A 22,726-nucleotide genomic window follows, 5' to 3' on the forward strand; every position below is an offset into this window, starting at 1 on the left:
GAAAATTAAGTTTACACAATATGCACAATTATTAAGCAAGTTAGTATTTGACCATGTCATATATATGCATATAATCTAGCTTCAAGATGCATAAACTTGAATTTTTATTGGATTGAAGCATTTCATGTCATGTGTATTTGTGTAATGAGGAAGGGTGTGACCTAAGGAGATCAACACCCTATATTAATGTGTGCACAGTTATTAGGCAGCTTCTTTTCTACAAGGAAAATGGGAAAAAAAGATTTAACAGACTCAAAAATCAACAATTGTAAAAAGTCTTTCAGATGGAAATGTATAAGATGTTGGGGTGTAATTACAGAACAATAAAACATTTGGTTGCAAATAGTAGCAGGGTCACAAAAAATGTGTTAACAAAAAAAAAACAAGTTAGCTGCCAAAGAATTGAGAAGAATTATGGGTGAAGATACCAGGAACCCTTTGTCCTCGGGTTCCACCATATTCCAGAACTGCAGCCTACCTGGACCTGCAGCCTACCTGCCCAGATTAACGAAGTGTTCAGTGCTCAGAGAAACAGCCAAGTTAAGGGAGGCTGAATCCGACTCCCACTGAACAAGACACATTGTCAAGACTGGGCCAAGAAAAATTTCAAGACAAAATTTTCAAGGGTTTTATGGTCTGATCATATCCGAGTGACTCTGGATGGTTAAGATGGATTGGCCCAGTAATGGGCACAGAGCTCCACTTCAACTCAGACGCCATGCTGTAAAAAAAAAGTTGAGAAAACAAAAAAATTTCAGGCAACCAGGTGTGAAATTTAGGGTTGTAGTGGCCTAGTGGGTAACACACTCGCCTATGAACCAGAAGACCCAGGTTCAAATCCCGCTTACTACCATTGTGTCCCTGAGCAAGACACTTAACCCTAAGTTGCTCCAGGGGGACTGACCCTGTAACACAAAATCAACTCCCAAACCTGTGTTTAGAAGACACTTCGAGAAGGGGTAGAGGAGAAAATCTGCATGTTTCAAAAATACCATGATTTTTATGCCGGACTTCACTTCATGGCCGGCAAGAAATTTTTTTTTAAGTATGTCATGACTTGGCCCCCTTCTCCACCCGACCTAAACCATATTGCGGGCCCTTCTTAAACGAGAGATTTACAGTTATTGACAGCAGTACACCTCTCTGAACAGTGTCTAAGAGGCTCTAGTTGCTGCAGAACAAAACGTGACAGATTCCATAAATGGCAGGATTATTATTGTTATTGAAAAGAAGGATGTTATAATATTGGTCACTGATTTTTGTTTAAATTACAAAAATGTTTATTTGTGAAATTGGAGTTTTGTTCAACGAAAAAACTAAACGAATGTGAAAGGGTAGCATTGTATTGTTTCTTTAGTTGCTTAATTCTGCACATACAGTTGCCTAATAATTATGCACACAGATGTTTCCCCCTGAGAATGTTCACACTCACATGTCCTTTGCATAAAGATGTTTCAGGTGTTATGACATTTTGCAATTGACCGTTAGCACTATATTTTTTCTATATTACAATTAATCTTCCAAATGCTTACTTGACTAATAATTGTGCACACTGTGTACAGAAAAACAGTATAAAGGGAAAATACATTCCAAATTGTATCAATAAAATAAAATTTTCATAAATACAGTAAAATATAAACATCAGATAGCTTTGCTTGTTTAGGATGGAATCTTAGTTCCTGTGTAATCCATTGTAATACATCATATATTTCAGAAATACAGCAATCCCTTTTAAATATCAATACATGATCAATACATGATACAAAAATTGATCCAAGCGCTATTGTCAAACAGTGCTTGATTTGATTACTGCACAGATCTTAAGACCTGGTGCTGTGACATCTGATAGCAGTGATTTTCCTCATTGTGTAGTGTTTACTTTCCTATGCGAGCGGACAAGAGCGGTATCAGCTCAGTCACAAAACTGCTCTCGCATCTTGGCTTTAATTTCCTCTCTGAGTTCACAGTGTCGCCTCAGGTCTTTCACTTCAAGCGGGAGAGCCGAGTTCCACACCAACAGAACAGAGTCTTCATCTGTGATAAACACATTTTACAACACACATTGCATCCCAAACGCACATAACAATATAACACACTAATATAACTGCATACATGCAGTGAGTATAAATTACAATTTTATGATATACACAATCCGCCATAACATCATGACCACCAAACTAATACATTTATGTTACATTTGTGGCATTTCATTACACCCTCTTATCCAGGAGAGTTACAGGGACAGTCCCCTGGAGACACTCAGAGTTAAGTGTCCTGCTCAGGTACACAATGGTAGTAAGTGGGGTTTGAACCTGTAACTTGTGGACTTGGTTCAGAGCCGAGTAGCCACTAGGCAACTCCCACCCAGCTGAGAAGGTCCCCCTTTGGCCACCAAAAATAGCCTTGACCCGTTGATGCATGGACTCCACCACACCTCTGAAGGTATGCTGCGGTATCTATGGTGTGGTAGTAGCCTAGTGGGTAACACACTCGCCTGTGAACCAGAAGACCCAGGTTCAAACCCCACTTACTACCACTGTGTCCCTGAGCAAGACACTTAACCCTGTCCCTGATTGTAAGTCGCTCTGAATAAGGGTGTCTGATAAATGCTGTAAATGTAAATGTTATCTGGCACCAAGCCTTCGGTAACAGATCCTATAAGCTGTGAGGTGGTGCATCCATGAATCAGACAAGGGTACTGGATTGTTGTGTTTCTTAAAGCACTCTTGAACCATTTTCTGCATGGACACAGCTCCATTTAAAATGAACTGTGATGAACTGTGTCTGTTAGAACTGACCCTATATTCTAGCAATTTGAGACACACTAGCTTTTATATTAGATTAGACAACACTGGCCAACGTGCACTCCCAGGGTAATGATCTACCAAACTCCCATTTGGTAGATCATTACCACTGCAGACCAGGAACATCCAACAAGAGTTTCAGTTTTGGAGCTGTTATGACCCAGTCATCTAGCCATCACAACTTGACATTTGTCACTCAAGTCGGAATTTGAATTTGCCCATTTTTCCTTCTACTCATCAAGGACAAAATGTTCACTTGCTGTCACCAACTGCTAGGTGCCATTGTAACAAGATAATCAATGTCATCATGCCACCGGTCATAATGTTATGACTGATAGAGGTATATGAATTGTTTGTACTTTAAAATCTAGGCATTTCTTCACCTACCCCAAGGAGCTTTTACTTTTTCCTGTGCCATTTGAAGTCGCCTTCCCAAAACCAGTACAACATTCTTCCTGTTAAGGGTTTCTTGTAATTGGAGACACAAGTTTAAGACATTATTTTACAAAACTGTACACAAATATGGACAAGGATTAGGATTTACCAATGCTTATGGTAGATTAAAATGCTATGCCAATCAAAAGTCTATCCTTGTTTATAAATGGTGAAACATGCCTGTATCTTGATAATATCAGCTACTTTATAATTGGCCTGATTGTGGGTAAATAGTTAAAGTACAAAAGTGCAAAGACAATAAAAAAGTTTAAAGAATGGGGAGAGTTGACTACATCACATGCAACAATCTTATTGGCTGCTACCTGCTGTGACATTCACTACAGGCTCAACTTCCCTATCCAACAATTCTCTGTGCAGGTCATGAGTTCTGACCTCTGCTTTGCATGGCTTATTATGGCATGTTATCTCTTTTGAGAACATGTCACACTGGCTTGCTTTTGTATGTAGGGCGGAGAAGTAGCTGGACGCACCTATCAGCACTGCTGCCATGCTCCTGACCGAGTGGCAGTGAAGACTGATGGCCTGCAGAAACTGTCGGCTGGAGAGCTCCACCAGCAGAATGTTGCCGCACCTCGTCCCAATCCACAATGTGGAATTTTTCTGAACCAGAAGAGCTTTCACGGTAGCCCAGGATGGCTCCATCACTTTTTCGGCTTTTCGGCTATGCCTGTTTAGAACATTATGTATCAACATAAAATACTTCCACTCCTACCAAAAACAGCCCTAGAATACATTAAGCAGGTGCAGCAGGTATTTTTTCAGGTTTTTCTCAAATGATTTTGACTACACTATACTACACTATATTTATGTTCTGTGTAAAATATATCATGTTCTTATATTCTTCAATACACTGCACAGCAAGCTTACATTACATGCTGCTGTGGCTTTGGAATTTGGAATTGCTGTTTTAACGAAGATGTTAGGAACTGTTTTTATTGATGTTTTGTTATGCCTTTGGTTATTAAATTATGCCAGAAACTATTTCCTTTGATGTGTTGAATGTGATTGTTTATATTTTAAGGTATAAGAAACATGGAACTGACTAAATAGACTAAACTAAAGTTGAGCTGATCATCTTATCAGCAGCTCGTTATGTTGGAGAAGGTGTGCTGGTGTTGAAGCTATATATACATATATAGAGTGTGTGTTTGTGTTTAAAGAGAAGTCCAAAATCCCTTTATAGCAGATCAACTCACCCGAGTAGCTGTGCGCAGTCAATGTTATCAATCATCTTGTCACACTTGGTGTCCCACACCTCCACACACTGGGCCCGGGCCTTACTCAGGTAGACGTGCTTGTCCACCACCAGACGTGAGATGAGTTCATTGTTGCTCCCTGAGCTTGACTCCTGACTGATCAACACATCAGACCTTCAGTTCAGCTATTCCTATCAAAGCTCCACTTTTGGTCACCAAAACCAGAAGATAAAAACTGTACTCACTAAGAGAGATGTCTGAGTGTGGTGTCTATGGCTTTGCAAATGTCGTACTCAATGGTGAAAGACAAAATCCTGGCACCACAGCCAGCCCAAACAGTGCTTCTATGTTGAGGGTGACCCGACTGACCAAGACACATGAGTGGAGTGTTGACGTTGCCAACCTGAACGGTCTTTACTGGGGCACCGTTCTCGCACTGTAATGAACACACATGCAATAAGAAAAAAAGTTAAAAAAGTAAACACTATTTTATCATTTATTTTGTATTAATGAGACACAGGCCTAATGAAACAACACACATGCTGACGCTACTAGGCAGGTACATCTAACAAAAGTAATCCTCAACGGTCCAGGGAACTTATAATAAAACAATTATGATTATCTGAGGTTCGAGATGAAACAAGATGGAACACAGTGCTCATCAATGGCTCAATGAATAAAAAATAACCTAATCATATACTATGGCTCAACCCAGCAGAACATTTGGAGCTCTTTGCCAACCATGGAGGTGAAGGTATCCGCTTAATCAGGACACTTAGTGAGTGACCCAAAACCAGCTAAGAAACTGGCACTAAGCGTGGAGTCCTCGGGATTTTTATAAATAAAATTAGAAATAACAGCTTGGTAGATGTCTGTTTCTTAAATTCTGGAGTGGAATTATTTCTGTCACCCAGAACACGCTCTTCAATGATGTTTAAATAAGCAGAGCTTAAAATGGGAGCAGCCTGATGATTGACAGCTCTCACACATGCTAATTTTTGAACGATTTAAACACCAGTCAATGTCACTTACAAAAACATAATTAACGATCCGCTCTCTTTCCTGTTTTATCTATTCATTTATGTAAATCCTGTGGATGCCGACAACCTAACACTATAAAACAAGCCCCATGCTTGCTAAGCACTCCGTTTATCGCTGTTTTGAAAATTGTGAACTTTGTCTTGTTTTTGTCTGTATGATTCTGGACAGTGGTTGACGTTGTTCCCTCACCTTTATCACAGAATCTTCATAAACAGCCAAGGTGCCATCCGCTGTTCCCACCAACAAGTAACTCTTCAATCCACTTAAATATTTAAATACACAGGGACACAGAATTAACGATTTCCTTGTGCGTTCTGTACTCACGTATATGCATCAACCGGCACATCCTGCACGGAACTCACCTGCGTGGGGTGTGTGTGTGGAAGAACAGGGATGTGACTGCATCTGAAACCTTCTGCAGACAGTGAGACATCTGTGTGGTTGTTGCGTCTATGACAATAAGTGCTCCAGACTGTGTTCCTGCCACGAGCCAGTCACAGTCCTCACCAGGGACCCTCACACTCACCAAACAAAGGACCGGGCTACAGTCAATCATCTGTACCAGAACAATCAGATCAAGAATAATTAGCCTTTAGGTTACCAAATTGATGTACTGTGGCCTACATTAAATGAATAGAGTTGGGCGGGGGGAGGGAGTTGTACCTGTGTTGTAGTTTTCTCTGGTTGTACATCCACCAACGCAACAGAGCCTATTTTCAGAGTACTGCTGCCACCCCCAAACCAGATACGGCTGCCGTAGCTTCCAGAGGTCACAGTAAAAGTCTCAGAGGGCATCCCAGGCACCGTTATCTCTGTTAACAGGCACAGCACCTCTGCCGAGTTCAGCCGATCAAAGACCTACAAACAAATACGGCTGGTTTGAAATGGGCTGCGATTACCATCACTTCACATAAAGCACAGAAAGTACACATGCGTGTACTGGGGTCATGGTTACTGTACAGTTTTACATGGAGATCAGCCTCGACACTGACCTCTGCTGAAGTAGGTCTGTCCTGTGGGTTCGCCCTCAAACACTGCTTCATCAGCCTCTGCCATCCAGGCCAAGGAGTGCCGCAATAGTGCTTCACAGGATCTGCAAGAAAATCAATCACAGGCAATAAATTGCCACTGCTCTTTATTTATTGTAATATACCACGTGTTGAACACCCTAGGCGGTTACCTGGCAGTTTCCCTTGGACAGCAATTTCATCAAATTCACTGGGGAACTTTAAGCCATCTGCAATACGTTCACCGCAGGTCAAAAGGTCGTACATCAGCAGCCCAAAGGAGAACACATCCGCCTGCAGGTTATAGATCACATTGCCACGTGCAACCTCAGGAGCCCTGAATCCTAGAGCCAAAATATATGAAAACTCATAAATTACACATATAACACATAGCATTGACAAATAATGGCATTTTTATGAATCTTTCAACAGGTCAGTCAGACATGCCAATCAATTAAAATTGATTCCTTTCAATATCTGAATTTGGCTTAAAGCGAAATACCATGGAAAAATAGGTTGCTTAAGGTCAGATGAAGGTTACCTGGAGTTCCTTCAGCACTCCTCACTCCCATGCTGCAGCAGTACTGGGCAGTCCCATAGTCTGTTATCTTCGCTATGATTTCAGAGTCAGTCTTCACGTTGAACAGCAGCACATTGTGAGGCTTCAGATCACGGTAAATGATCATGGAGGAGTGCAGGTATCTGCAGAGGGTGCAATTCAAAGATTTCAATTATACACAAAACCTATTAAAATAGGTCCTTAAAATACACTTCAGACGCTGGAAACAAGCTAATGGACTTCAGGCTCTACCTCAGGCCATCTGCTACTTGGAGAGCGATCCTGTGCTGGAGCTTGCGGTTCAGACTTCTCTTTTCATGCTCAAAGAGTACATCCAGGGACCCTCGAGGGGCCAGTTCCATGACCAGCATATGGGGGTTTATTCCAGCTGCCAGCAAACCCACCAGACTGGGGTGACGAAGACGACCCAACACTGCCAGCTCCTGCAGCAAAACATACACTTACTGTTGTAATGCAAACAATCCTCACAAAACCAGGATAATATTTTCACAGGCGGAAGTAAATGGTGAAATGAAACAGATAAGGAGATGTATTCATGATACTAAATTCAAATTATTCTATTCTAGTTTTTCCAGTTCCTTTGAATGGCTTTAACTATAAAGTGAAATAGCCTTCTGTGATTGGCTGGCACTCAATCTGATTACAGCGTGTACTAAATAAAGAGTGTCTGGTAAAAGAGGCATGTTGCTGCATCACATAGTAGGTGTAGTGGTTCAAATTTCATATTGCTCATCACGACAACACGTGTCATTTTCTGAGCAAGACTGAAGATGTTATTTAACCTCAAGAACTATTTACCCAGTCGGTAAAATGAGAGTCGTGCTTCGTAGTCAAGACTATATATGCAGTGCAAACCAGCCATGCAGGGCGTGGTTTATATTACAGCCTACAGCTACACCGAATACCACAGCAAATCTGGCGGTGCACAAAATATAACTGTCTGCTCACCTGTCGAACCAGTCTGTGGATATAGGGATCTGAAGCATGCTTGTTGAACATCTTCACAGCAACATCTTCATTCCTGTAAGTGGCTCTGTAAACAGAGCCAAATCCTCCATCCCCTAAAACCATTCAGAGTTGTTTAGTTATCTGCCAGTATAACCGTACACCAGCAGTTGTGCTTGTTGTAATTTATGAAAATCCATTGCAAAGACAAAGACACGGAAACTTTGCGATCTTTGTAATGAAAACTGGTTGCTGATATTGCAACTGCAGATGCTTTTCATATCACATTGCTAATTAAGGAGGGACGGTATTTAAAGAAATGGGGTCAGAAGAATTATGTAACACATTCCTTGAATGTCTCTTACACAGAAGGCCCCTAAACTATCCAAATGTTTAACTCGATAACCTATAATTTGACTCTTTTGGACCCAATGTTTATTGATTGGGAACCGAGAGGAATAGTGTGCTTTAAATGTTGATAACATTGATAACAGCTTTATGAAGTTTAACCTCTCAAATACCTACTTTTTTTAGGTATTTCTCAGAGTCCACTGTTACAGACTCACTACTAATCCATAAGGGTTTAATGTCAATCATCTATGATATGCTAACTGGCTTGCAATACCCTTCTTTACAAAAAAATAAAAGCATCATGGGAGCAGGACTAGGACGTGGAAATTAATCTTGGAATCTATCAACACTAAACTGTCAATTACAGTTTAAGTTGGTGCATCAAATCCATATGTGTAAAATTTAAATGATCATGTATCTATCCAGATAAATTCCCATGTTGTGATAAATGTGGCACTGAGGAAGCATGTCTTATACATATATACTGGTCAAGTTTAAACATTGAGCGATATTTGAGAGATCTTTTCCATACATTGCCTTAATTCTTAAACAGAATTCTTAAACAGAATTAAAGACATTGATTCTGTTTCTGGCCAGATGTGTGGTTCTTCTGAGATGGAAGGGCAGTGACCCACCCACCATGGTGCAGTGGTTGAGAGATTTGATCTCCAGTTTAAATGTGCTTCTCCCTCCAAAAATATCATGTAAGACATTTAATAAAATGTGGGACCCTTTCCTACAATATAATTACAGCCCTTCTGTCTACTGATAAGACCGTATCATCCCCTTGATGGGGGGTATGGTGGACAGGACCGTTTTCCTCCTACTTATTTAGATGTTTTTAAAAGTTCTACTATTTACGTACAACATTTTGCCCTGAGGTTTGGGTTTGGTTTTAATATTAAAATAGAGGAAATAGAGCTTACAACATAACATGCTTACAGAAGATACATCTGTATTGTAACTCAAAGTTTGGTTTCATTGATCAATAAAAAATATTTATGATTAAAAAAAAATTATACTTGTGCTCACCCACATGACTGAAAAAAAATGGAAAAATAAGATGAAATCACTAATAGTACAATGAATAACTTCATTGCCAGCAAAGGTGGCAAACACACACACATAAACACCTGAACCCGGATACTATAGTGGGTAGGACATGAAAATACTATAAATCACAGTAATACATGCAAACAAAACAGATAACCCAGTTAATGATAATGTACAAACTATAACAACAATAAAATCTTTTAAGGCCGTGCAGAGATGATAGGTGTGGGTCAGGCCTGTTTTTATTTCAGTGTAGACTGATACCAACCCAGGAGATTCTCCCTGGAAGGGTCCAGTTCCAGCTCCTCATGGTTCAGTATGGTGCTGGCTGGCTGGTCACTCAGAATCATGTCCGGAGAAATCTGAGACATGGGAATGGTACAGCGGGAATCCACAGGATTCACCAGTAAGCAATCTGAAAAGAAAGTGAAGTGGTGAATTGATTGTGACACACCACAGCCCAGCACCGAATGAGCAGTGTGTTGGGATGGTATCTCGCTCATGGGGACCACAGTGGCACCTTGACAGTTCAGAAATTGAACCTGCAACCCTTTGATTACGGGTCCTTACCCGCTAGGCCACCACTGCCCCATCAATAAGATCTTAGTGACATACTGGAAGTGCAGCCTGATAATGAACTACAAATACATATAGACACACACACACACATACACACAAACACAAACCTTTATTCATTCGCGGGAAGAGATCCTCAAGCAGGATCCTACTACACTCCTCAGAATCATCAAAGCTGTACAACGCCCACTTTTTCAGAAGGGCTTCTCCATTGCCATGGATATCTGTTGTGAGAAGGCCGGGAAACCATTCCTCCAGCAGAGAGTCAATGTGGTCAACAACCTGTCCTAGTAACACATGACCTGCAGAACCATCAAGATGAACAGAGTTTACAGCATCAACCCATCACCCTCAATGCTGATGTCATTTTAAATGATTAAGGAACATTTACCTTTACGGGAGCATGGTACGGTGATCTTGACAAAGCTGGCTGGGTTCTTGTTCAGAACTGTAGCCTCCACTAAGCAGTAAGCTTCGGACGACCAGCTGAGGTACACACCCCTCCTCCAGTAGACCCGGTTCGGTTTCATTACTTTCTCTACTCAACCAGAGTAATGACAATCATAATTCCCATTCGTATATTTAAAAATTATTTAATATAAAGAATGATCGCATTTTCTCATACCTCTTCCACAGAGCATGAATGAAGAAACCTCTATAAGGCGATTGATCTGCCTAGACCAGAAGCCCATGGGGAAGTACGGCATCTCATAGAGGCGCACAATTACTTCAGAGTTTTCACAGTGAGGCAGCTCGATGACCGGCTTTTGGTCTGAAAGGCTGATGGACATAACAGAAAACATTTTCAAAAACAGGAACAACTGCAGAAAGCAATAGCTGAAAGCCAATCACCATCAACCACATCTTTGTCCCACCTGTTGGGGACCAGCAGCTTGTCATGGCCCAGGGGAAGAGCAATCTGGAATTTCTCAAGCAGTTTGAAGTACTGTGTCAGATATCTCTTTGGGAAGCACCGGCTCTCAGACAGAAACCACTCCACTACGGAGCGCTGGACCACACCCCTGAACTGCTCCCCAGCTCCAGAGCTCTTCAAGGTGAGTGTCTGCAGGTAATATAACAAGACATTTCCTGACTGCGGAGGCAGTTTGGGCAAATTGCGCCGATGTCCAAAAAACAACTACCCGTCTACCTGGGAAATAATATTGCAGAGCCACTGAGGGTCGATGAAGTACAGCTCCTTCAGCTGCAAGGCAGGGTCATCGAAGTGCAGCAGGACTCCTAAGAAAACAAACACATTAGGCAAGGTGACCATTTCTGTGAGTGTGAACATGAATTAAGGTCTTCATTAATGGGTGGTTGAGTAATGATTTGTGTATGACTATGGAAACTACTTATTCTCTCGTGCCATGATAACTGTATAATCTATAAACTATAATCCTACTACTAATAATAATAATACATTGTGTAGCACCTTTTTATTAAATTAATGTATAATGAATTTTAATTTCATTTAATATAGATTAGTTTGACCTACTTTTGGTATCTATTTAAGAACTTTAATGGTGTTCAAATCGTGGACCACACACCCTGACAGGGCTGAGAATAGTATATCCAGATAAGGGATGAAATAATAACCACTCCAAATAAATACTGACTGCAATATAATACATTTTTTCACACATTTGAATAAAATGCAACATTAGTGGCCAGTAATACTGTGGAAAAGCCAGACGTTTGTGAGCCTCACCAGCCTCACTGAGAAAACTGATGGCATGTGGCAGCTCGCCCTCCTCCAGCTGAAGCTGGCTGTCCTGGATGATCTGGAGGAGTTGGTTGTGCATCAGCACAGGGAACTCGGTGGCCACACGGACCCTCTCTTGCAGAAGCCTCCGCCCCAGCTCCACATAGCAGTCAGGCACCAGCTGCCCTATTACGGGCTGGCCCTGAATCTATAAGTGTCAAAACATGTTCAGTTTTTTTTTTTTTTTATAAAATTTTATTTCTATTTTAAGGCTCAGTTAAAACACTTAAAGAATCCTCTTTTGCCTATCCCCCGAGAGTTAGAGAAGAAAATTAAATTCAGGGCACTACCGTAATTCATAGAATTGTTCATTCATTCACTCTTTCACTTGAGAACAGGAAATCCGAAAGGTAATTTGCATTATGATCAGACCATCAGATTAGAACCCGAAAGCAATAGAAGCACGGCAGGGTTTACCTTAAAGCCCATGACCTCCGTGACGATGGCTTTGCGCAGCCTGGAGAGTGAATCAGAGTCATCGTTGACAGACAGCATGTGGTAATCTCGTATAGCTGGGAAGCCCTGGTGATTTAGCAGATCCTCGCGGATTTTTCGCACACACTCGTCCTTCTGCCTCTCATCGCAGGCGTCTGCATGAGTCCCCACCAAGATCACCGGAGACACGGGAGCTGCTGCCTACGGGGAAGGCAAATCAGAAAAGGCTTCCCTCCGAACCGCCCTGTCAGTATTGAGGAGTGAAATCGTTTTTTATTTCAGCATACTTTGATGTTGAAGAGCCAGGGCTTGATTGCGTCCACCTCGCTGTCACCCTTGCTGATGTCATACACAACAAGGTACAGAGCCCTGCTGCTCATGAAGTGAGGATGAGAGCCACTGTATTCTTCTCCTCCTATTAAAAACACACAGCTGGTGGATAAAATCTGGGCCAGTTATCTTATTTTGGTTGGTATTTAGAAAGTATGTATGAATTTGGTAATGTCGGGTATCATTTTACCTGAGAAGTCCCACACATTCAGCACCAGCTTCTTCTTGTCCCGCTCACGGACCGTCCAGTCCCTCACATCTATCCCCACGGCAGAGTCGCACTGATCTGCCCTCGGTTTCAGCTTCATTAACTGCTGGATGATCGTGCTCTTCCCACTCCCACGGTTGCCCACCACAATCATCTTCATGCGGTAGAACGGCACGGCCTTCTTCAGTCGCTGCTGCAGGAACCTGGACACCGGGAGGATGGGTCCATTAGCCAATAGATATGGATACACAGCTGGACAACAGTGAAATATAAGCCCTACTGACCTGACGATGTCTTTGGTCTTGTTTCCAATGTGCTTCAAGTCCAATTGGAGCTTTAAACCATCCAAAGGCAGATCCCACAGCCTGCTCAGTTTGCCCATCTCATCCGGGAACGAGCGCAGGCCTGCATTCCGGCTCAGGTCCATAGAGGTCAGGTCCTCTAGAAGGCCAATCTGAGGGGGGATCTGGGTCCAGAAAATAAAGCCTCATTGAAAAAATGAAAGGTTATTTATTCATTGAGCTAAATCTAGTTTATTGCATGCAGGAAATACCAATGGGACTTTATATTGCAGTTTTTAAGAGCAAACATTAACATATACAAGACTAGATAAATTAACTAGATACATTTTAAATAGACCTATTTTAAATAGAATGTGTTACTGCAATGTATTACACTGTATAGCTCTACTACATTTAGTTGTGAACCTCTGTAAGTTGGTTGTCACTCAGATGAAGCTTCTCGAGTCGGGCCCACTTGTAGACCGGCCCACTGAGGTCCAGAGAACTGATCTGGTTCTGACTGAACATCAGTTCCCTCAGACTGGCTGACTCCCATGCAGATGGGCCTGGCAGGACTGAGATGCTGTTGCTCTTCATGTCTATTGACCGTAAGCTGAGCAGGTGAATATGCAGAAGAATGTTTCAGTACAATCACTAAGGTGATGCCCCTCAAACCTCATGAATCAGCAGCACAGACAGCACGGCTCCTCTTTATAAGCCAGTAACTACAGTAAGTCTCTAATAAAGGAACTATATTTAATTCTTGTAACTACATTAAAGACTTGAAAGATGTTAAGGGGTCGGATGACATAGAATACACTTACAGTTGTATGCGAGAATAAGCGCAACGCTCACCAAACTTACTTTGGCAGTTTAAGAATGACCTGAGGCACATCTGTGAAACCATTTTGTGCCAATTTCAATGTAGCAATTCTTGAGGGAAGATGTGACAAAGAGGCTGTTAAACAAAGGGTGGAAAATACATGCATTAACTGTAATATACAAGCAAACACATAATTAAATAATGTTAAATAAGTACAGGGTGGGCCATTTATATGGATACACCTTAATAAAATGGGAATGGTTGGTGATATTAATGTCCTATTTGTGGCACATTAGTATATGTGAGGGGGCAAACTTTTCAAGATGGGTGGTGACCATAGTGGCCATTTTGAAGTCGGTCATCTTGGATCCAACTTTAGTTTTTTCAATAGGAAGAGGGTCATGTGACACATCAAATTTATTGGTAATTTCACAAGAAAAACAAAGATGTGCTTGGTTTTAACTTTATTCTTTCATGAGTTATTTACAAGTTTCTGACCACTTATAAGATGTTCAATTTCACCAACCATTCCCATTTTATTAAGGTGTATCCATATAAATGGGCCACCCCGTATATAGAAAATGTGGCCTGCACAGCTTACTTAGTTGGTTCATGGACGAACTGAATGTCTCCAGTTTGGGACACTCTAGCAGGAAATCATGGGAGATGTCCTCAATGTCATTGTTACTCACATCCAGAATCTTCAGTTCAGGAAGACAGAGTTGGTCTGACAGGAAACTGATCTTATTTCTGAAACACAATAATGCTGTTTAAAAAACATGTATGAGATTACATTTCCAGCTTTTCAACACCATACCCTTCCAGGATGAGCTCCTCCAGGTTTTCCATGGCCTGTCCTAGGTGATTTGGGAATGCTTTTATTTGGTTAAAAGACATGTTGAGCTGCCGTAAGGTTGGGCAGCGGACAGTAGGATCGAAGTTCAACTGTGGTCCAACACAGTTCCGGGACACATTGAGGATGTTCAGTGCAGGAAGGTCCAGTAGTCTCGATGGCAGTGCCTGCAGCTGGTTGCTTTGAAGATCAAGGCGAGTGAGGCTCCTGAGGTTCTGAAAGAAAATAACACATACTTTAAAAAAGGGACAGAATAGTAGTAAGAGGGGTTTGGACCTGTGACTTGGTGGCCTTCTGGTTGTTTATTAAAGTCATATGTAGCTGTTATTTAAAAAATATCTGCTTTTTGCTGCAGTGGCGTGCCAATGCAGGTATTTCTGCAGAAGACAACTCAATGTGCTGCCATAGGTACCTCACAAAGGGAGCTGGGAAACTCAGACAGAACATTCTGACTCAGGTCAAGGCGGTCCAGGTGTTCGAGGTGCTGCTGGACTGAGCTGTCATCCATCAGGCATGAAAGGCTATTCAACTCATTCCCTGAAATATCCAGCAGTCTGATGTGCTCTCGGTCCACGCTCAAAAAGGAGGTGAGGCTGTCTGAAGAGCTTGGAGCTGGACATTGCAACAAACAGCAGCGAATGTCAAGAACAGCAAAGGCAGAAATAAAATCTCTGTGTGTTTTACAATGGGTTGCAAGGGCTGATACCTCTTAGGTTTTGTGCATGTCGGCCAAATGTCTTTTGCAGGGACTCGTTTAATTCAGGTTCCACCTGACCAGCCTGTGGAGATCTCATAGAGTCAGAAATTTGCCGATTAACCAGTCCCTCCAGTTTGTCATGATTTTGCGATCGTGTCAAACCCTCAACATCAGCAATTTACCGTATATTTTCATGAAGCCACATATGCGCATGATGTTGAGTAAGGAACCCAAAGTAATTAAAATAACGAATTGTGTTTTTGCAGACAGATGCATTATATCTGTCTGCTTGTCAATTTTGTTCTTCTCTCACACATTTAGTGTCTTACGTAGACATTGAATGGGTTTACCAATGGGTTTACCAAGGAGTTTTGAAAAAATAAGCGACAAAAAAACATTTTGATCGCAACAAAATAACCCCCCAAAAATTGTGAAGTCCTGGGATCACTATCTCACCTCAGAAAAGTTGTGGTGTTTGTAGCGACTTTGTAGTCTGGGTGACCACACCCTTAATTCCTCTGGGGAGTCACAGGAGACTTTTCCCACAAAAGTAAATCCCTCACTTCCTGCAAAATAACATGGATTATTATTGTACTACTAGTTGGTTGGTTAGTCTTCACAAGTGCCTCGTGAAGACTATAACATATGATTAGATATAATTAAGATTAAGTTTTACATATAAAACACCAGCAAACATGACCTGTAATTTGAAGACAATGTTTTGTGGTTCATATAATGCAGGTTTTTTTTTTTTTTTTCTTATTCTTATGCCTAAAATTAAAATAACCAATGTTGACAGCATGCTCACCATCATCCTCCATGTCTTCGAAGGTGAAGACCGCACTATCATCCATAGAGATGTGGCTGGAGTCATCACTCTCGTCATCAGAAAGGCATCCTGAGATGTCATTCAGCACCCCGGATGAACCCAAAGTTCTCCTCATTCTTTGGAGAGACCGGATCAGTCTGGCCAAAATCTGGCCTTTAGCTGCACGTGCGCACATACAAAACACACCAAACTGTATTAAATGTATTGTCCCACATGTCAGTACAATGCCATTGACACAAAACAGCTCCAAATTATTGGGCCTAACAATACCTAAAAAATGATTGCGTACTGGAAAATTCCTTCTGGAAGGAGGAAAGCAGGGTAGGACCCAGTCCAGTTCAAGCAATACTTCAACCAAATCCAGGCCTTGTTTTCAGTCCACCCAGGTAGATACTGATTTTGACTGGCCGAAGACATTTACGTTTACGGCACTTATCCAGAGCCACTTACAGACAGTAGTTAACAGGGACAGTCCATTTGGAGCAACCCAGGGTTAAGTGTCTTGCTCTGGGACACAATGATAGTTAGTGGGGTTTGAACCCATGACTTTGTGTTTAGTTTTTCCTAGTCACACTGCTGGGGGGAAAACTCACTGTTTTGGCTGTGAGCACCAGAGAACCCTCTTCGCTCTGAAAGAAGGGGTCCGAGCCAGGAAGACTCCAGGCGACAGAGGCGGAAGCCCCCCAAACAGAGAGCGCTGTTGTTCAGGTCCAAACCGAGCCGGCTCAGTAAGAGGATGACCGCCGGCCCATTGCCCTGCCTCACGCAGACAGACAGAGCCCCCCGCAAATGCTGCTCATGGACCCCTGAATTCAGCAGCAGCTCCACCAAGGACAGCGGGCCACCCCGCTCACACACCTGACAACACACACTCTTATATAAACGGCGTCACAGACACACACTATCCAAATGCAGAAGTTGTCTTTAGCTGATACTACTAATCACTTCCATCCAGATAATAACTAAACATAAAAGAACTACCAGAGAAGTCGAACCTACATGAAAACCACAGATCTAATCGTGCAAAACAATACAATAAGCCAGCACTCTTTCCCAGGAAAATCGCCGCACCAGGAAGACCCTGACCTGGTAAATGAGGGACGCTGTTTTGGTCTTCCTGTTTATATCCGCCCCCAGCTGGATGAGGCACTCGGCCATGAGCGTGTCTCCATCTTCACAGGCCCTCTCCAGCATGCTGTACCGGATCTCGGCGTCTGCCGCCATCTTGCACAGGCACAGGCAGCTCAGTCTGTGCAGCTGATGAGACAGCATGTGAGGGACTACAGCTTCTGGTGTTCCACACTCATTACCAACCACGAGGGATCCAGCACTGCAAATACTTATTTGAGCCAAAGATCTGATTGTCTAGGCCCTGCTTAAAGCCATGGTCTCGCAAAACGCATTGAATTGATTGCAGTCATTGTTGGTTTGTTAATTTTCTTCACTTGTTGTACAGTAGATAAGACCAGTTTATGAAGGCACTAAGTCTCTCGTGACTGATTAACAGTGACTTTGTTGTCAGCAGCAGTGATACACCATCAAAGAATATTAAATGAAATAAATTTGCAGCTATAACGTCTCTCTGTTGCACTCACGTGGCAGGCATGCTGCTCGCTCGAGTTCCTGAGATGCTGGAAGATCTCGCAGTGCAAGTTCTCCCTGTGCAGCTCGGCAGCTGCTGCAGAACACGTGTCCATCAGCTTCCACGCCACCTGGAAGCCCTGGGGAGATTGACCTCAGACTCGCACCTCACGTTGGCAGAAGAGTTCGCCGCACTAGATTGTCTTTAACCAAGAAAAAACGTTGGCCACAGGACAGGCCTTCACCCACTTTGGCGCGAACTTCAGAATCCTCTTTGTGCTGCCTGATGGATTGAGCAACGACCGAGGCCAGAACCGGCACAATCATGCGGGACAGTTTCTTTCTGATGATGAGGAAGAACAGCAGGTTTAATCCCCAGTAGTGGATTTCTAGAGGAAGAAATGAGAAAGACGCTGCTAGACCCCTTTCTTTACACATACTGTGTATTACATACATACAACATACATTTTAGCAGAATAAACACGCAAAAACAGGAGCCAAAACAAGAGCAACCAGCAGAACAGAACATTCACACAAATTATAGCAAATAATAATAATAACAATAATGGCTATTGTTGATTTATCATTGACATTACAGACATTAACTACAGAGAACGCAGCCTTGGTTCTTCTTTTAACTAAAAAAAAAAAAAAAAAGACCTCACCCCGTTTTCTTGGGAACATCTGTAGTGTGTGTAGGACAGTGTCTATCGCCCCCTGCTGGCACATCAGGTCCCCAGCGCCGGAACAGGCAGCCAGCTCAGACAGCACACGGAGGCCACACTCCTGAATGTCCTTACTGCTGATAAACTAGCAGCGGAGCAAATGTTAAATCACATAACTGGCACAAAGAAAGCCTGACTGACAACGCCATAAATCAAGGTGAGCGTACTCTGTTCAGAGCCTCCAGGTAGACTGTATGCGCTCCCTCCAGGACAAACTGGTTTTTCAGCACCCGCAGAGAAACATCCACCTGGTCCGGGTCTGACACCGATCTGCCGTGCTCTTGTAAAATCCGGTCTGGCCACAAAAACAAACCACAGTTAATTTAAACAGCCCAACAGATTTAAATGCTATAGGCTTTATGTAATGACATGGTGGGACACCAATGTTTGGAAATTTGGCCTAATCTGATTCAAGATTAAAGATTCAAGATTGGTTTATTGTCAGTACAACAGTATACACAGTATACCATGTATTAAAATAATTTCACACAGACCCCCCCATAGTGCGATCATAAAAGAAATTTATATACAGTGGAGGAAATAATTATTTGAACCCTCACTGATTTTATAAGTTTGCCCAATGACGAAGAAATGAAAAGTCTCAAAAGGCTAAGGGCACAGGACAACGTCACCGCATCAACGAGAAAATGGACGGAGCCATGTATCATAAAATCCTGAGCGACAACCTCCTTCCCTCTGCCAGGAAATTCAAAAAATTGGGTCGTGGATGGGTGTTCCAGCACGACAATGACCCAAAATGACCCACAAAAATCAACAAAGGAGTGGCTCCAGAAGAAGCACATTAAGGTCATGGAGTGGCCTATTCAGTCTCCTGACCTTAATCCAATAGAAAACCTATGGAGGGAGCTGAAGCTTAAAGTCGCACAGAGACAGCCTCGAAACCTTATTGATTTAGAGATGATCTGCAAAGAGGAGTGGACAAAAATTCCTCCTAAAATGTGTGCAAACCTGGTCACCAACTACAAGAAACATTTGACCTCTGTGCTTGCAAACAAGGGTTTTGCCACTAAGTATTAAGTCTTTTTTTTTTAGAGGGTTCAAATACTTATTTCACTCAATGAAATGCAAATCAGTCTCTATCTTTTATTTAAAATTATTTTTTTAATTTTCCTTTTGATGTGCTATCAAAAGGAAAAAAGGGGGCAACAATAAAGACACTAAACAATAAAATATAAAAAAGACAAACTCTCACCAGGATTTAAGAAGGTCAGACTGGCTCGCAGGCCATCCAACTGGACATGAGAGTTGAAGTTGTGCTTTGCCATGGCCTTCAGTATCTGCTCCATAGCCACCGTTGCCTCATCCAGACTTGGCTGCCTGCCACATGTAAATCAAATTTAGCTAGAATCGAACCACCAAGGTACCGCCATTTAACCCAAACCGCCAAGGTGCCACTGAGGTCCCCTTGAGCAAGCTACCGTCCCCACACACTGCTCCCTGGGCACCTTTCATGGCTGCCCACTGCTCACCAAGGGTTATGGTTAAATGCAGAGGACACACTTTGCTGTGTCACCGCGTACTGTGCTGCTGTGTTTCACAATGACAATCACTTTCACTTAAATATATAAGCCAACATAGAAGCAATCAGTCATATACATATACATTTACATTTACAGCATTTATCAGACGCCCTTATCCAGAGCGACGTACAATCAGTAGTTACAGGGACAGTCTCCCTGGAGCAACTTAGGGTTAAGTGTCTTGCTCAGGGACACAATGGTAGTACGTGTCCCATATCATGAGGACCAGAGGGTGCTCTGTGGGTGGCTGTGTGTGCGTATGTATTTTTACCTTCCCTGAAACAGCTTGTGAAGCAGCCTGCAGGCACTGCCGGCCACTGCTCTGTGCGAGAGCTTCTTCATGATCTCAACAACGTTGAAGTGGATGCCGTATGACAACAGCAAACCCCTCATTTTACCTGTGAATTTACACCATGACTTTAATGTCTAATTTACTAATAAACTGTGCAGATATTTGCGCAAAATATAATGTATGTAATGCGTAAAATGGCAGTAACTGCTAGAGAAGTTAAAGCGAGGCTCACTGTTGCACTGGATGAGCGTGCAGAGTGAGTCAGCCGCCGCAATGAAAACCTTCATGCTGCCATCGTGGAGGAGCATCGAGGCCATGACCTGCCGGTGGAGTGGGGTCCTGAGGCACAGGACCACAAGCTATAGTCCCACTTCATCCATTTTCAGAATATGCATGATCCCAATACCCAGAACACATCCTCATTATTTCTTTAGCTACTAAATTAGCATTCCTACCAAGCCTGTGAGGTCTACCCAACAACCACAGGAACCACATAAACGTCATTTTGACTATACCACAGTTAGCTAGAGGTTGGAGGCATTTGGACCCCAAATGTTATTTATGCAAAGAATTGCTGGGGTGGGGGTGGGTAAATTATTACTTATTTTCCAAAGACACAGGGAGCCGCAGTGTAAGGATGAAAGAATCATGGGTTGCTGACCCCTCAAAACGCTCTGGACTCAAACATTTCTTGCTATAAGCAGGAACTTTCTCGTTTCAAAAAAGGAACGTGTATTTTTGGGATACCAAGAAACTAAGTTTTTAATTACAGTGTCAGTGGAGCATCAAGCCAGTATGAGGGGCCGTTTAGGAATTATTTCAGACATTTGTTACACAAACACATGTGAAACACACACATTCACATATGAAACTGACAAGAAAGCACTTATACTACTGAAAACTCACATATGAAACACTCACACAGATACAGGTGAAAAGCACACACACACATATGAAATGCTCACACAGATACATGCGATGGACTCTTATGTAACAAACAAAAATGAAACTTTTCACTATATCCGGAAGGCATTTCAGTATATCCGGAAGGCGATTCTATGGATGGCGACCCGATTAAAAAAGCGGTAATTGTATTTTGCACATGCGCAGTCCAAACCGAATCGCAACGTCACTCTCCCTTCCTGATGGAAGATCCTCTGTCTCCCGAACGCCGCCACGCTACCAGCCACAGCGGGACCAGCCACTGCGCGCCTCCTATGAATATTCTAATCTTTTTCATTGGTTTTTTACTTAGCTCATGGAGCAGTCGTGGCCTAGGGGTTAAGGAAGTGGACAGGTAATCAGAAGGTTGCCATTTTCGAATCCCGATCTGCCAAGGTGCCACTGAGCAAAGCACCGTCCCCACACACTGCACCCGGGCGCCTGTCATAGCATACCACTGCTCACCAAGTGTGATGGTTAAATTTAGAGGACACATTTCACTGTGTGCACCGTGTGCTGTGCTGATGTGTATCACAATGACATTCACTTTACTTTTTATGGGCCTTTAACACAGTTTAAGTTTCATTTTTGTTTGTTACATAAGAGACCTTTTCACGTGTATCTGTGTGAGAGTTTCAAATGTGTGTGTGTGAGTTTTCAGTAGTATAAATGCATGCTTGTCAGTTTCATATGTGAATGTGTGTGTTTCACATGTGTTTGTGTAACAAAAGTCTGAAATATTTCCCAAACGGCCCCTCATACGCCAGCATAAAGTCAATGAGAACCTTTCACATTTCCACACCGAGTTTGATATTGTACCTTCCTTCCTGCTGCTCAGACGAGTGACAGGCTCCGCTGGTGTGCAGCATGAGGTTGTTGATGGCTAAACATGCGGCCTCCTGTACGAAAAGAAGGTAACACATAAAGGTGTGAGATTACAATAGAAGACTTGACAGCCGAAGTGACCTACGCAGGCCAAGCACAGGAAAACCTTCTACGTTGCAACTAATGTTAACAGCTGGAAAGACACAACTGCTCAACAACCCAACAGCCCACCCCCACACAGGGTTACAACTCACCTGTACTTTGGCATCTGCTTGGTGAAGCTCCAGTGCTACTCGGCTCTCTTCCATCCAACACAAGCCTGCACTTTCCTGCTCAATCTTCGTCAGCGTTCCTTCTGTCCTCTCATCTGCGTCCTCGAGGCCCTTGTTCAGCACAATGGTTTTTGCTGGGAGAAGGATGTTTTTATACACATATTTATATGTTGTACTGGTCAGATCGATTAATGCTATTTTTTGGGGTGGCAAAGCACAAATTCACTTGAAAACAATGCAGAGAAAAGTTCTAAGAGTTAATAATCAATTGATCAATAGAAGGTACAATCAGTGTTAATTTAATTTCAGCAATTTGAGTCT

The 22,726-nt window shown here is 42.5% G+C and overlaps 1 protein-coding gene across 1 annotated transcript in view; it reads right to left on the reverse strand.

Annotated features, from left to right (window-relative positions):
• lrrk2 (leucine-rich repeat kinase 2) overlaps positions 1–22,726 on the reverse strand; it is a 25,827-nt gene continuing 3,101 nt past the window's right edge. The window contains exons 9-51 of the mRNA XM_028957989.1: positions 22,388–22,539; positions 22,128–22,207; positions 20,599–20,705; positions 20,346–20,472; positions 19,747–19,871; positions 18,701–18,828; positions 18,474–18,618; positions 18,058–18,197; positions 17,823–17,948; positions 17,314–17,484; positions 16,821–17,085; positions 16,207–16,386; positions 15,855–15,964; positions 15,408–15,480; positions 15,114–15,313; positions 14,666–14,916; positions 14,450–14,598; positions 13,890–13,983; positions 13,452–13,638; positions 13,029–13,210; positions 12,727–12,947; positions 12,494–12,621; positions 12,189–12,407; positions 11,718–11,919; positions 11,160–11,248; positions 10,885–11,072; positions 10,635–10,789; positions 10,401–10,547; positions 10,120–10,311; positions 9,702–9,848; positions 8,033–8,145; positions 7,316–7,506; positions 7,046–7,206; positions 6,678–6,848; positions 6,490–6,590; positions 6,161–6,355; positions 5,860–6,053; positions 5,687–5,759; positions 4,702–4,892; positions 4,457–4,612; positions 3,731–3,927; positions 3,192–3,272; positions 1–2,034 (exon numbers count right to left, since the gene is read on the reverse strand). Of these exons, the coding sequence (XP_028813822.1) occupies positions 1,913–2,034; positions 3,192–3,272; positions 3,731–3,927; positions 4,457–4,612; positions 4,702–4,892; positions 5,687–5,759; positions 5,860–6,053; positions 6,161–6,355; positions 6,490–6,590; positions 6,678–6,848; positions 7,046–7,206; positions 7,316–7,506; positions 8,033–8,145; positions 9,702–9,848; positions 10,120–10,311; positions 10,401–10,547; positions 10,635–10,789; positions 10,885–11,072; positions 11,160–11,248; positions 11,718–11,919; positions 12,189–12,407; positions 12,494–12,621; positions 12,727–12,947; positions 13,029–13,210; positions 13,452–13,638; positions 13,890–13,983; positions 14,450–14,598; positions 14,666–14,916; positions 15,114–15,313; positions 15,408–15,480; positions 15,855–15,964; positions 16,207–16,386; positions 16,821–17,085; positions 17,314–17,484; positions 17,823–17,948; positions 18,058–18,197; positions 18,474–18,618; positions 18,701–18,828; positions 19,747–19,871; positions 20,346–20,472; positions 20,599–20,705; positions 22,128–22,207; positions 22,388–22,539 (6,626 nt within the window). The 3' untranslated portion in view covers positions 1–1,912. The remainder of the gene's footprint in view (positions 2,035–3,191; positions 3,273–3,730; positions 3,928–4,456; positions 4,613–4,701; positions 4,893–5,686; positions 5,760–5,859; positions 6,054–6,160; positions 6,356–6,489; positions 6,591–6,677; positions 6,849–7,045; positions 7,207–7,315; positions 7,507–8,032; positions 8,146–9,701; positions 9,849–10,119; positions 10,312–10,400; positions 10,548–10,634; positions 10,790–10,884; positions 11,073–11,159; positions 11,249–11,717; positions 11,920–12,188; positions 12,408–12,493; positions 12,622–12,726; positions 12,948–13,028; positions 13,211–13,451; positions 13,639–13,889; positions 13,984–14,449; positions 14,599–14,665; positions 14,917–15,113; positions 15,314–15,407; positions 15,481–15,854; positions 15,965–16,206; positions 16,387–16,820; positions 17,086–17,313; positions 17,485–17,822; positions 17,949–18,057; positions 18,198–18,473; positions 18,619–18,700; positions 18,829–19,746; positions 19,872–20,345; positions 20,473–20,598; positions 20,706–22,127; positions 22,208–22,387; positions 22,540–22,726) is intronic.

This window comes from Denticeps clupeoides, chromosome 17 (genome assembly GCF_900700375.1).
Source record: "Denticeps clupeoides chromosome 17, fDenClu1.1, whole genome shotgun sequence".
Lineage (NCBI taxonomy): Eukaryota > Metazoa > Chordata > Actinopteri > Clupeiformes > Denticipitidae > Denticeps > Denticeps clupeoides.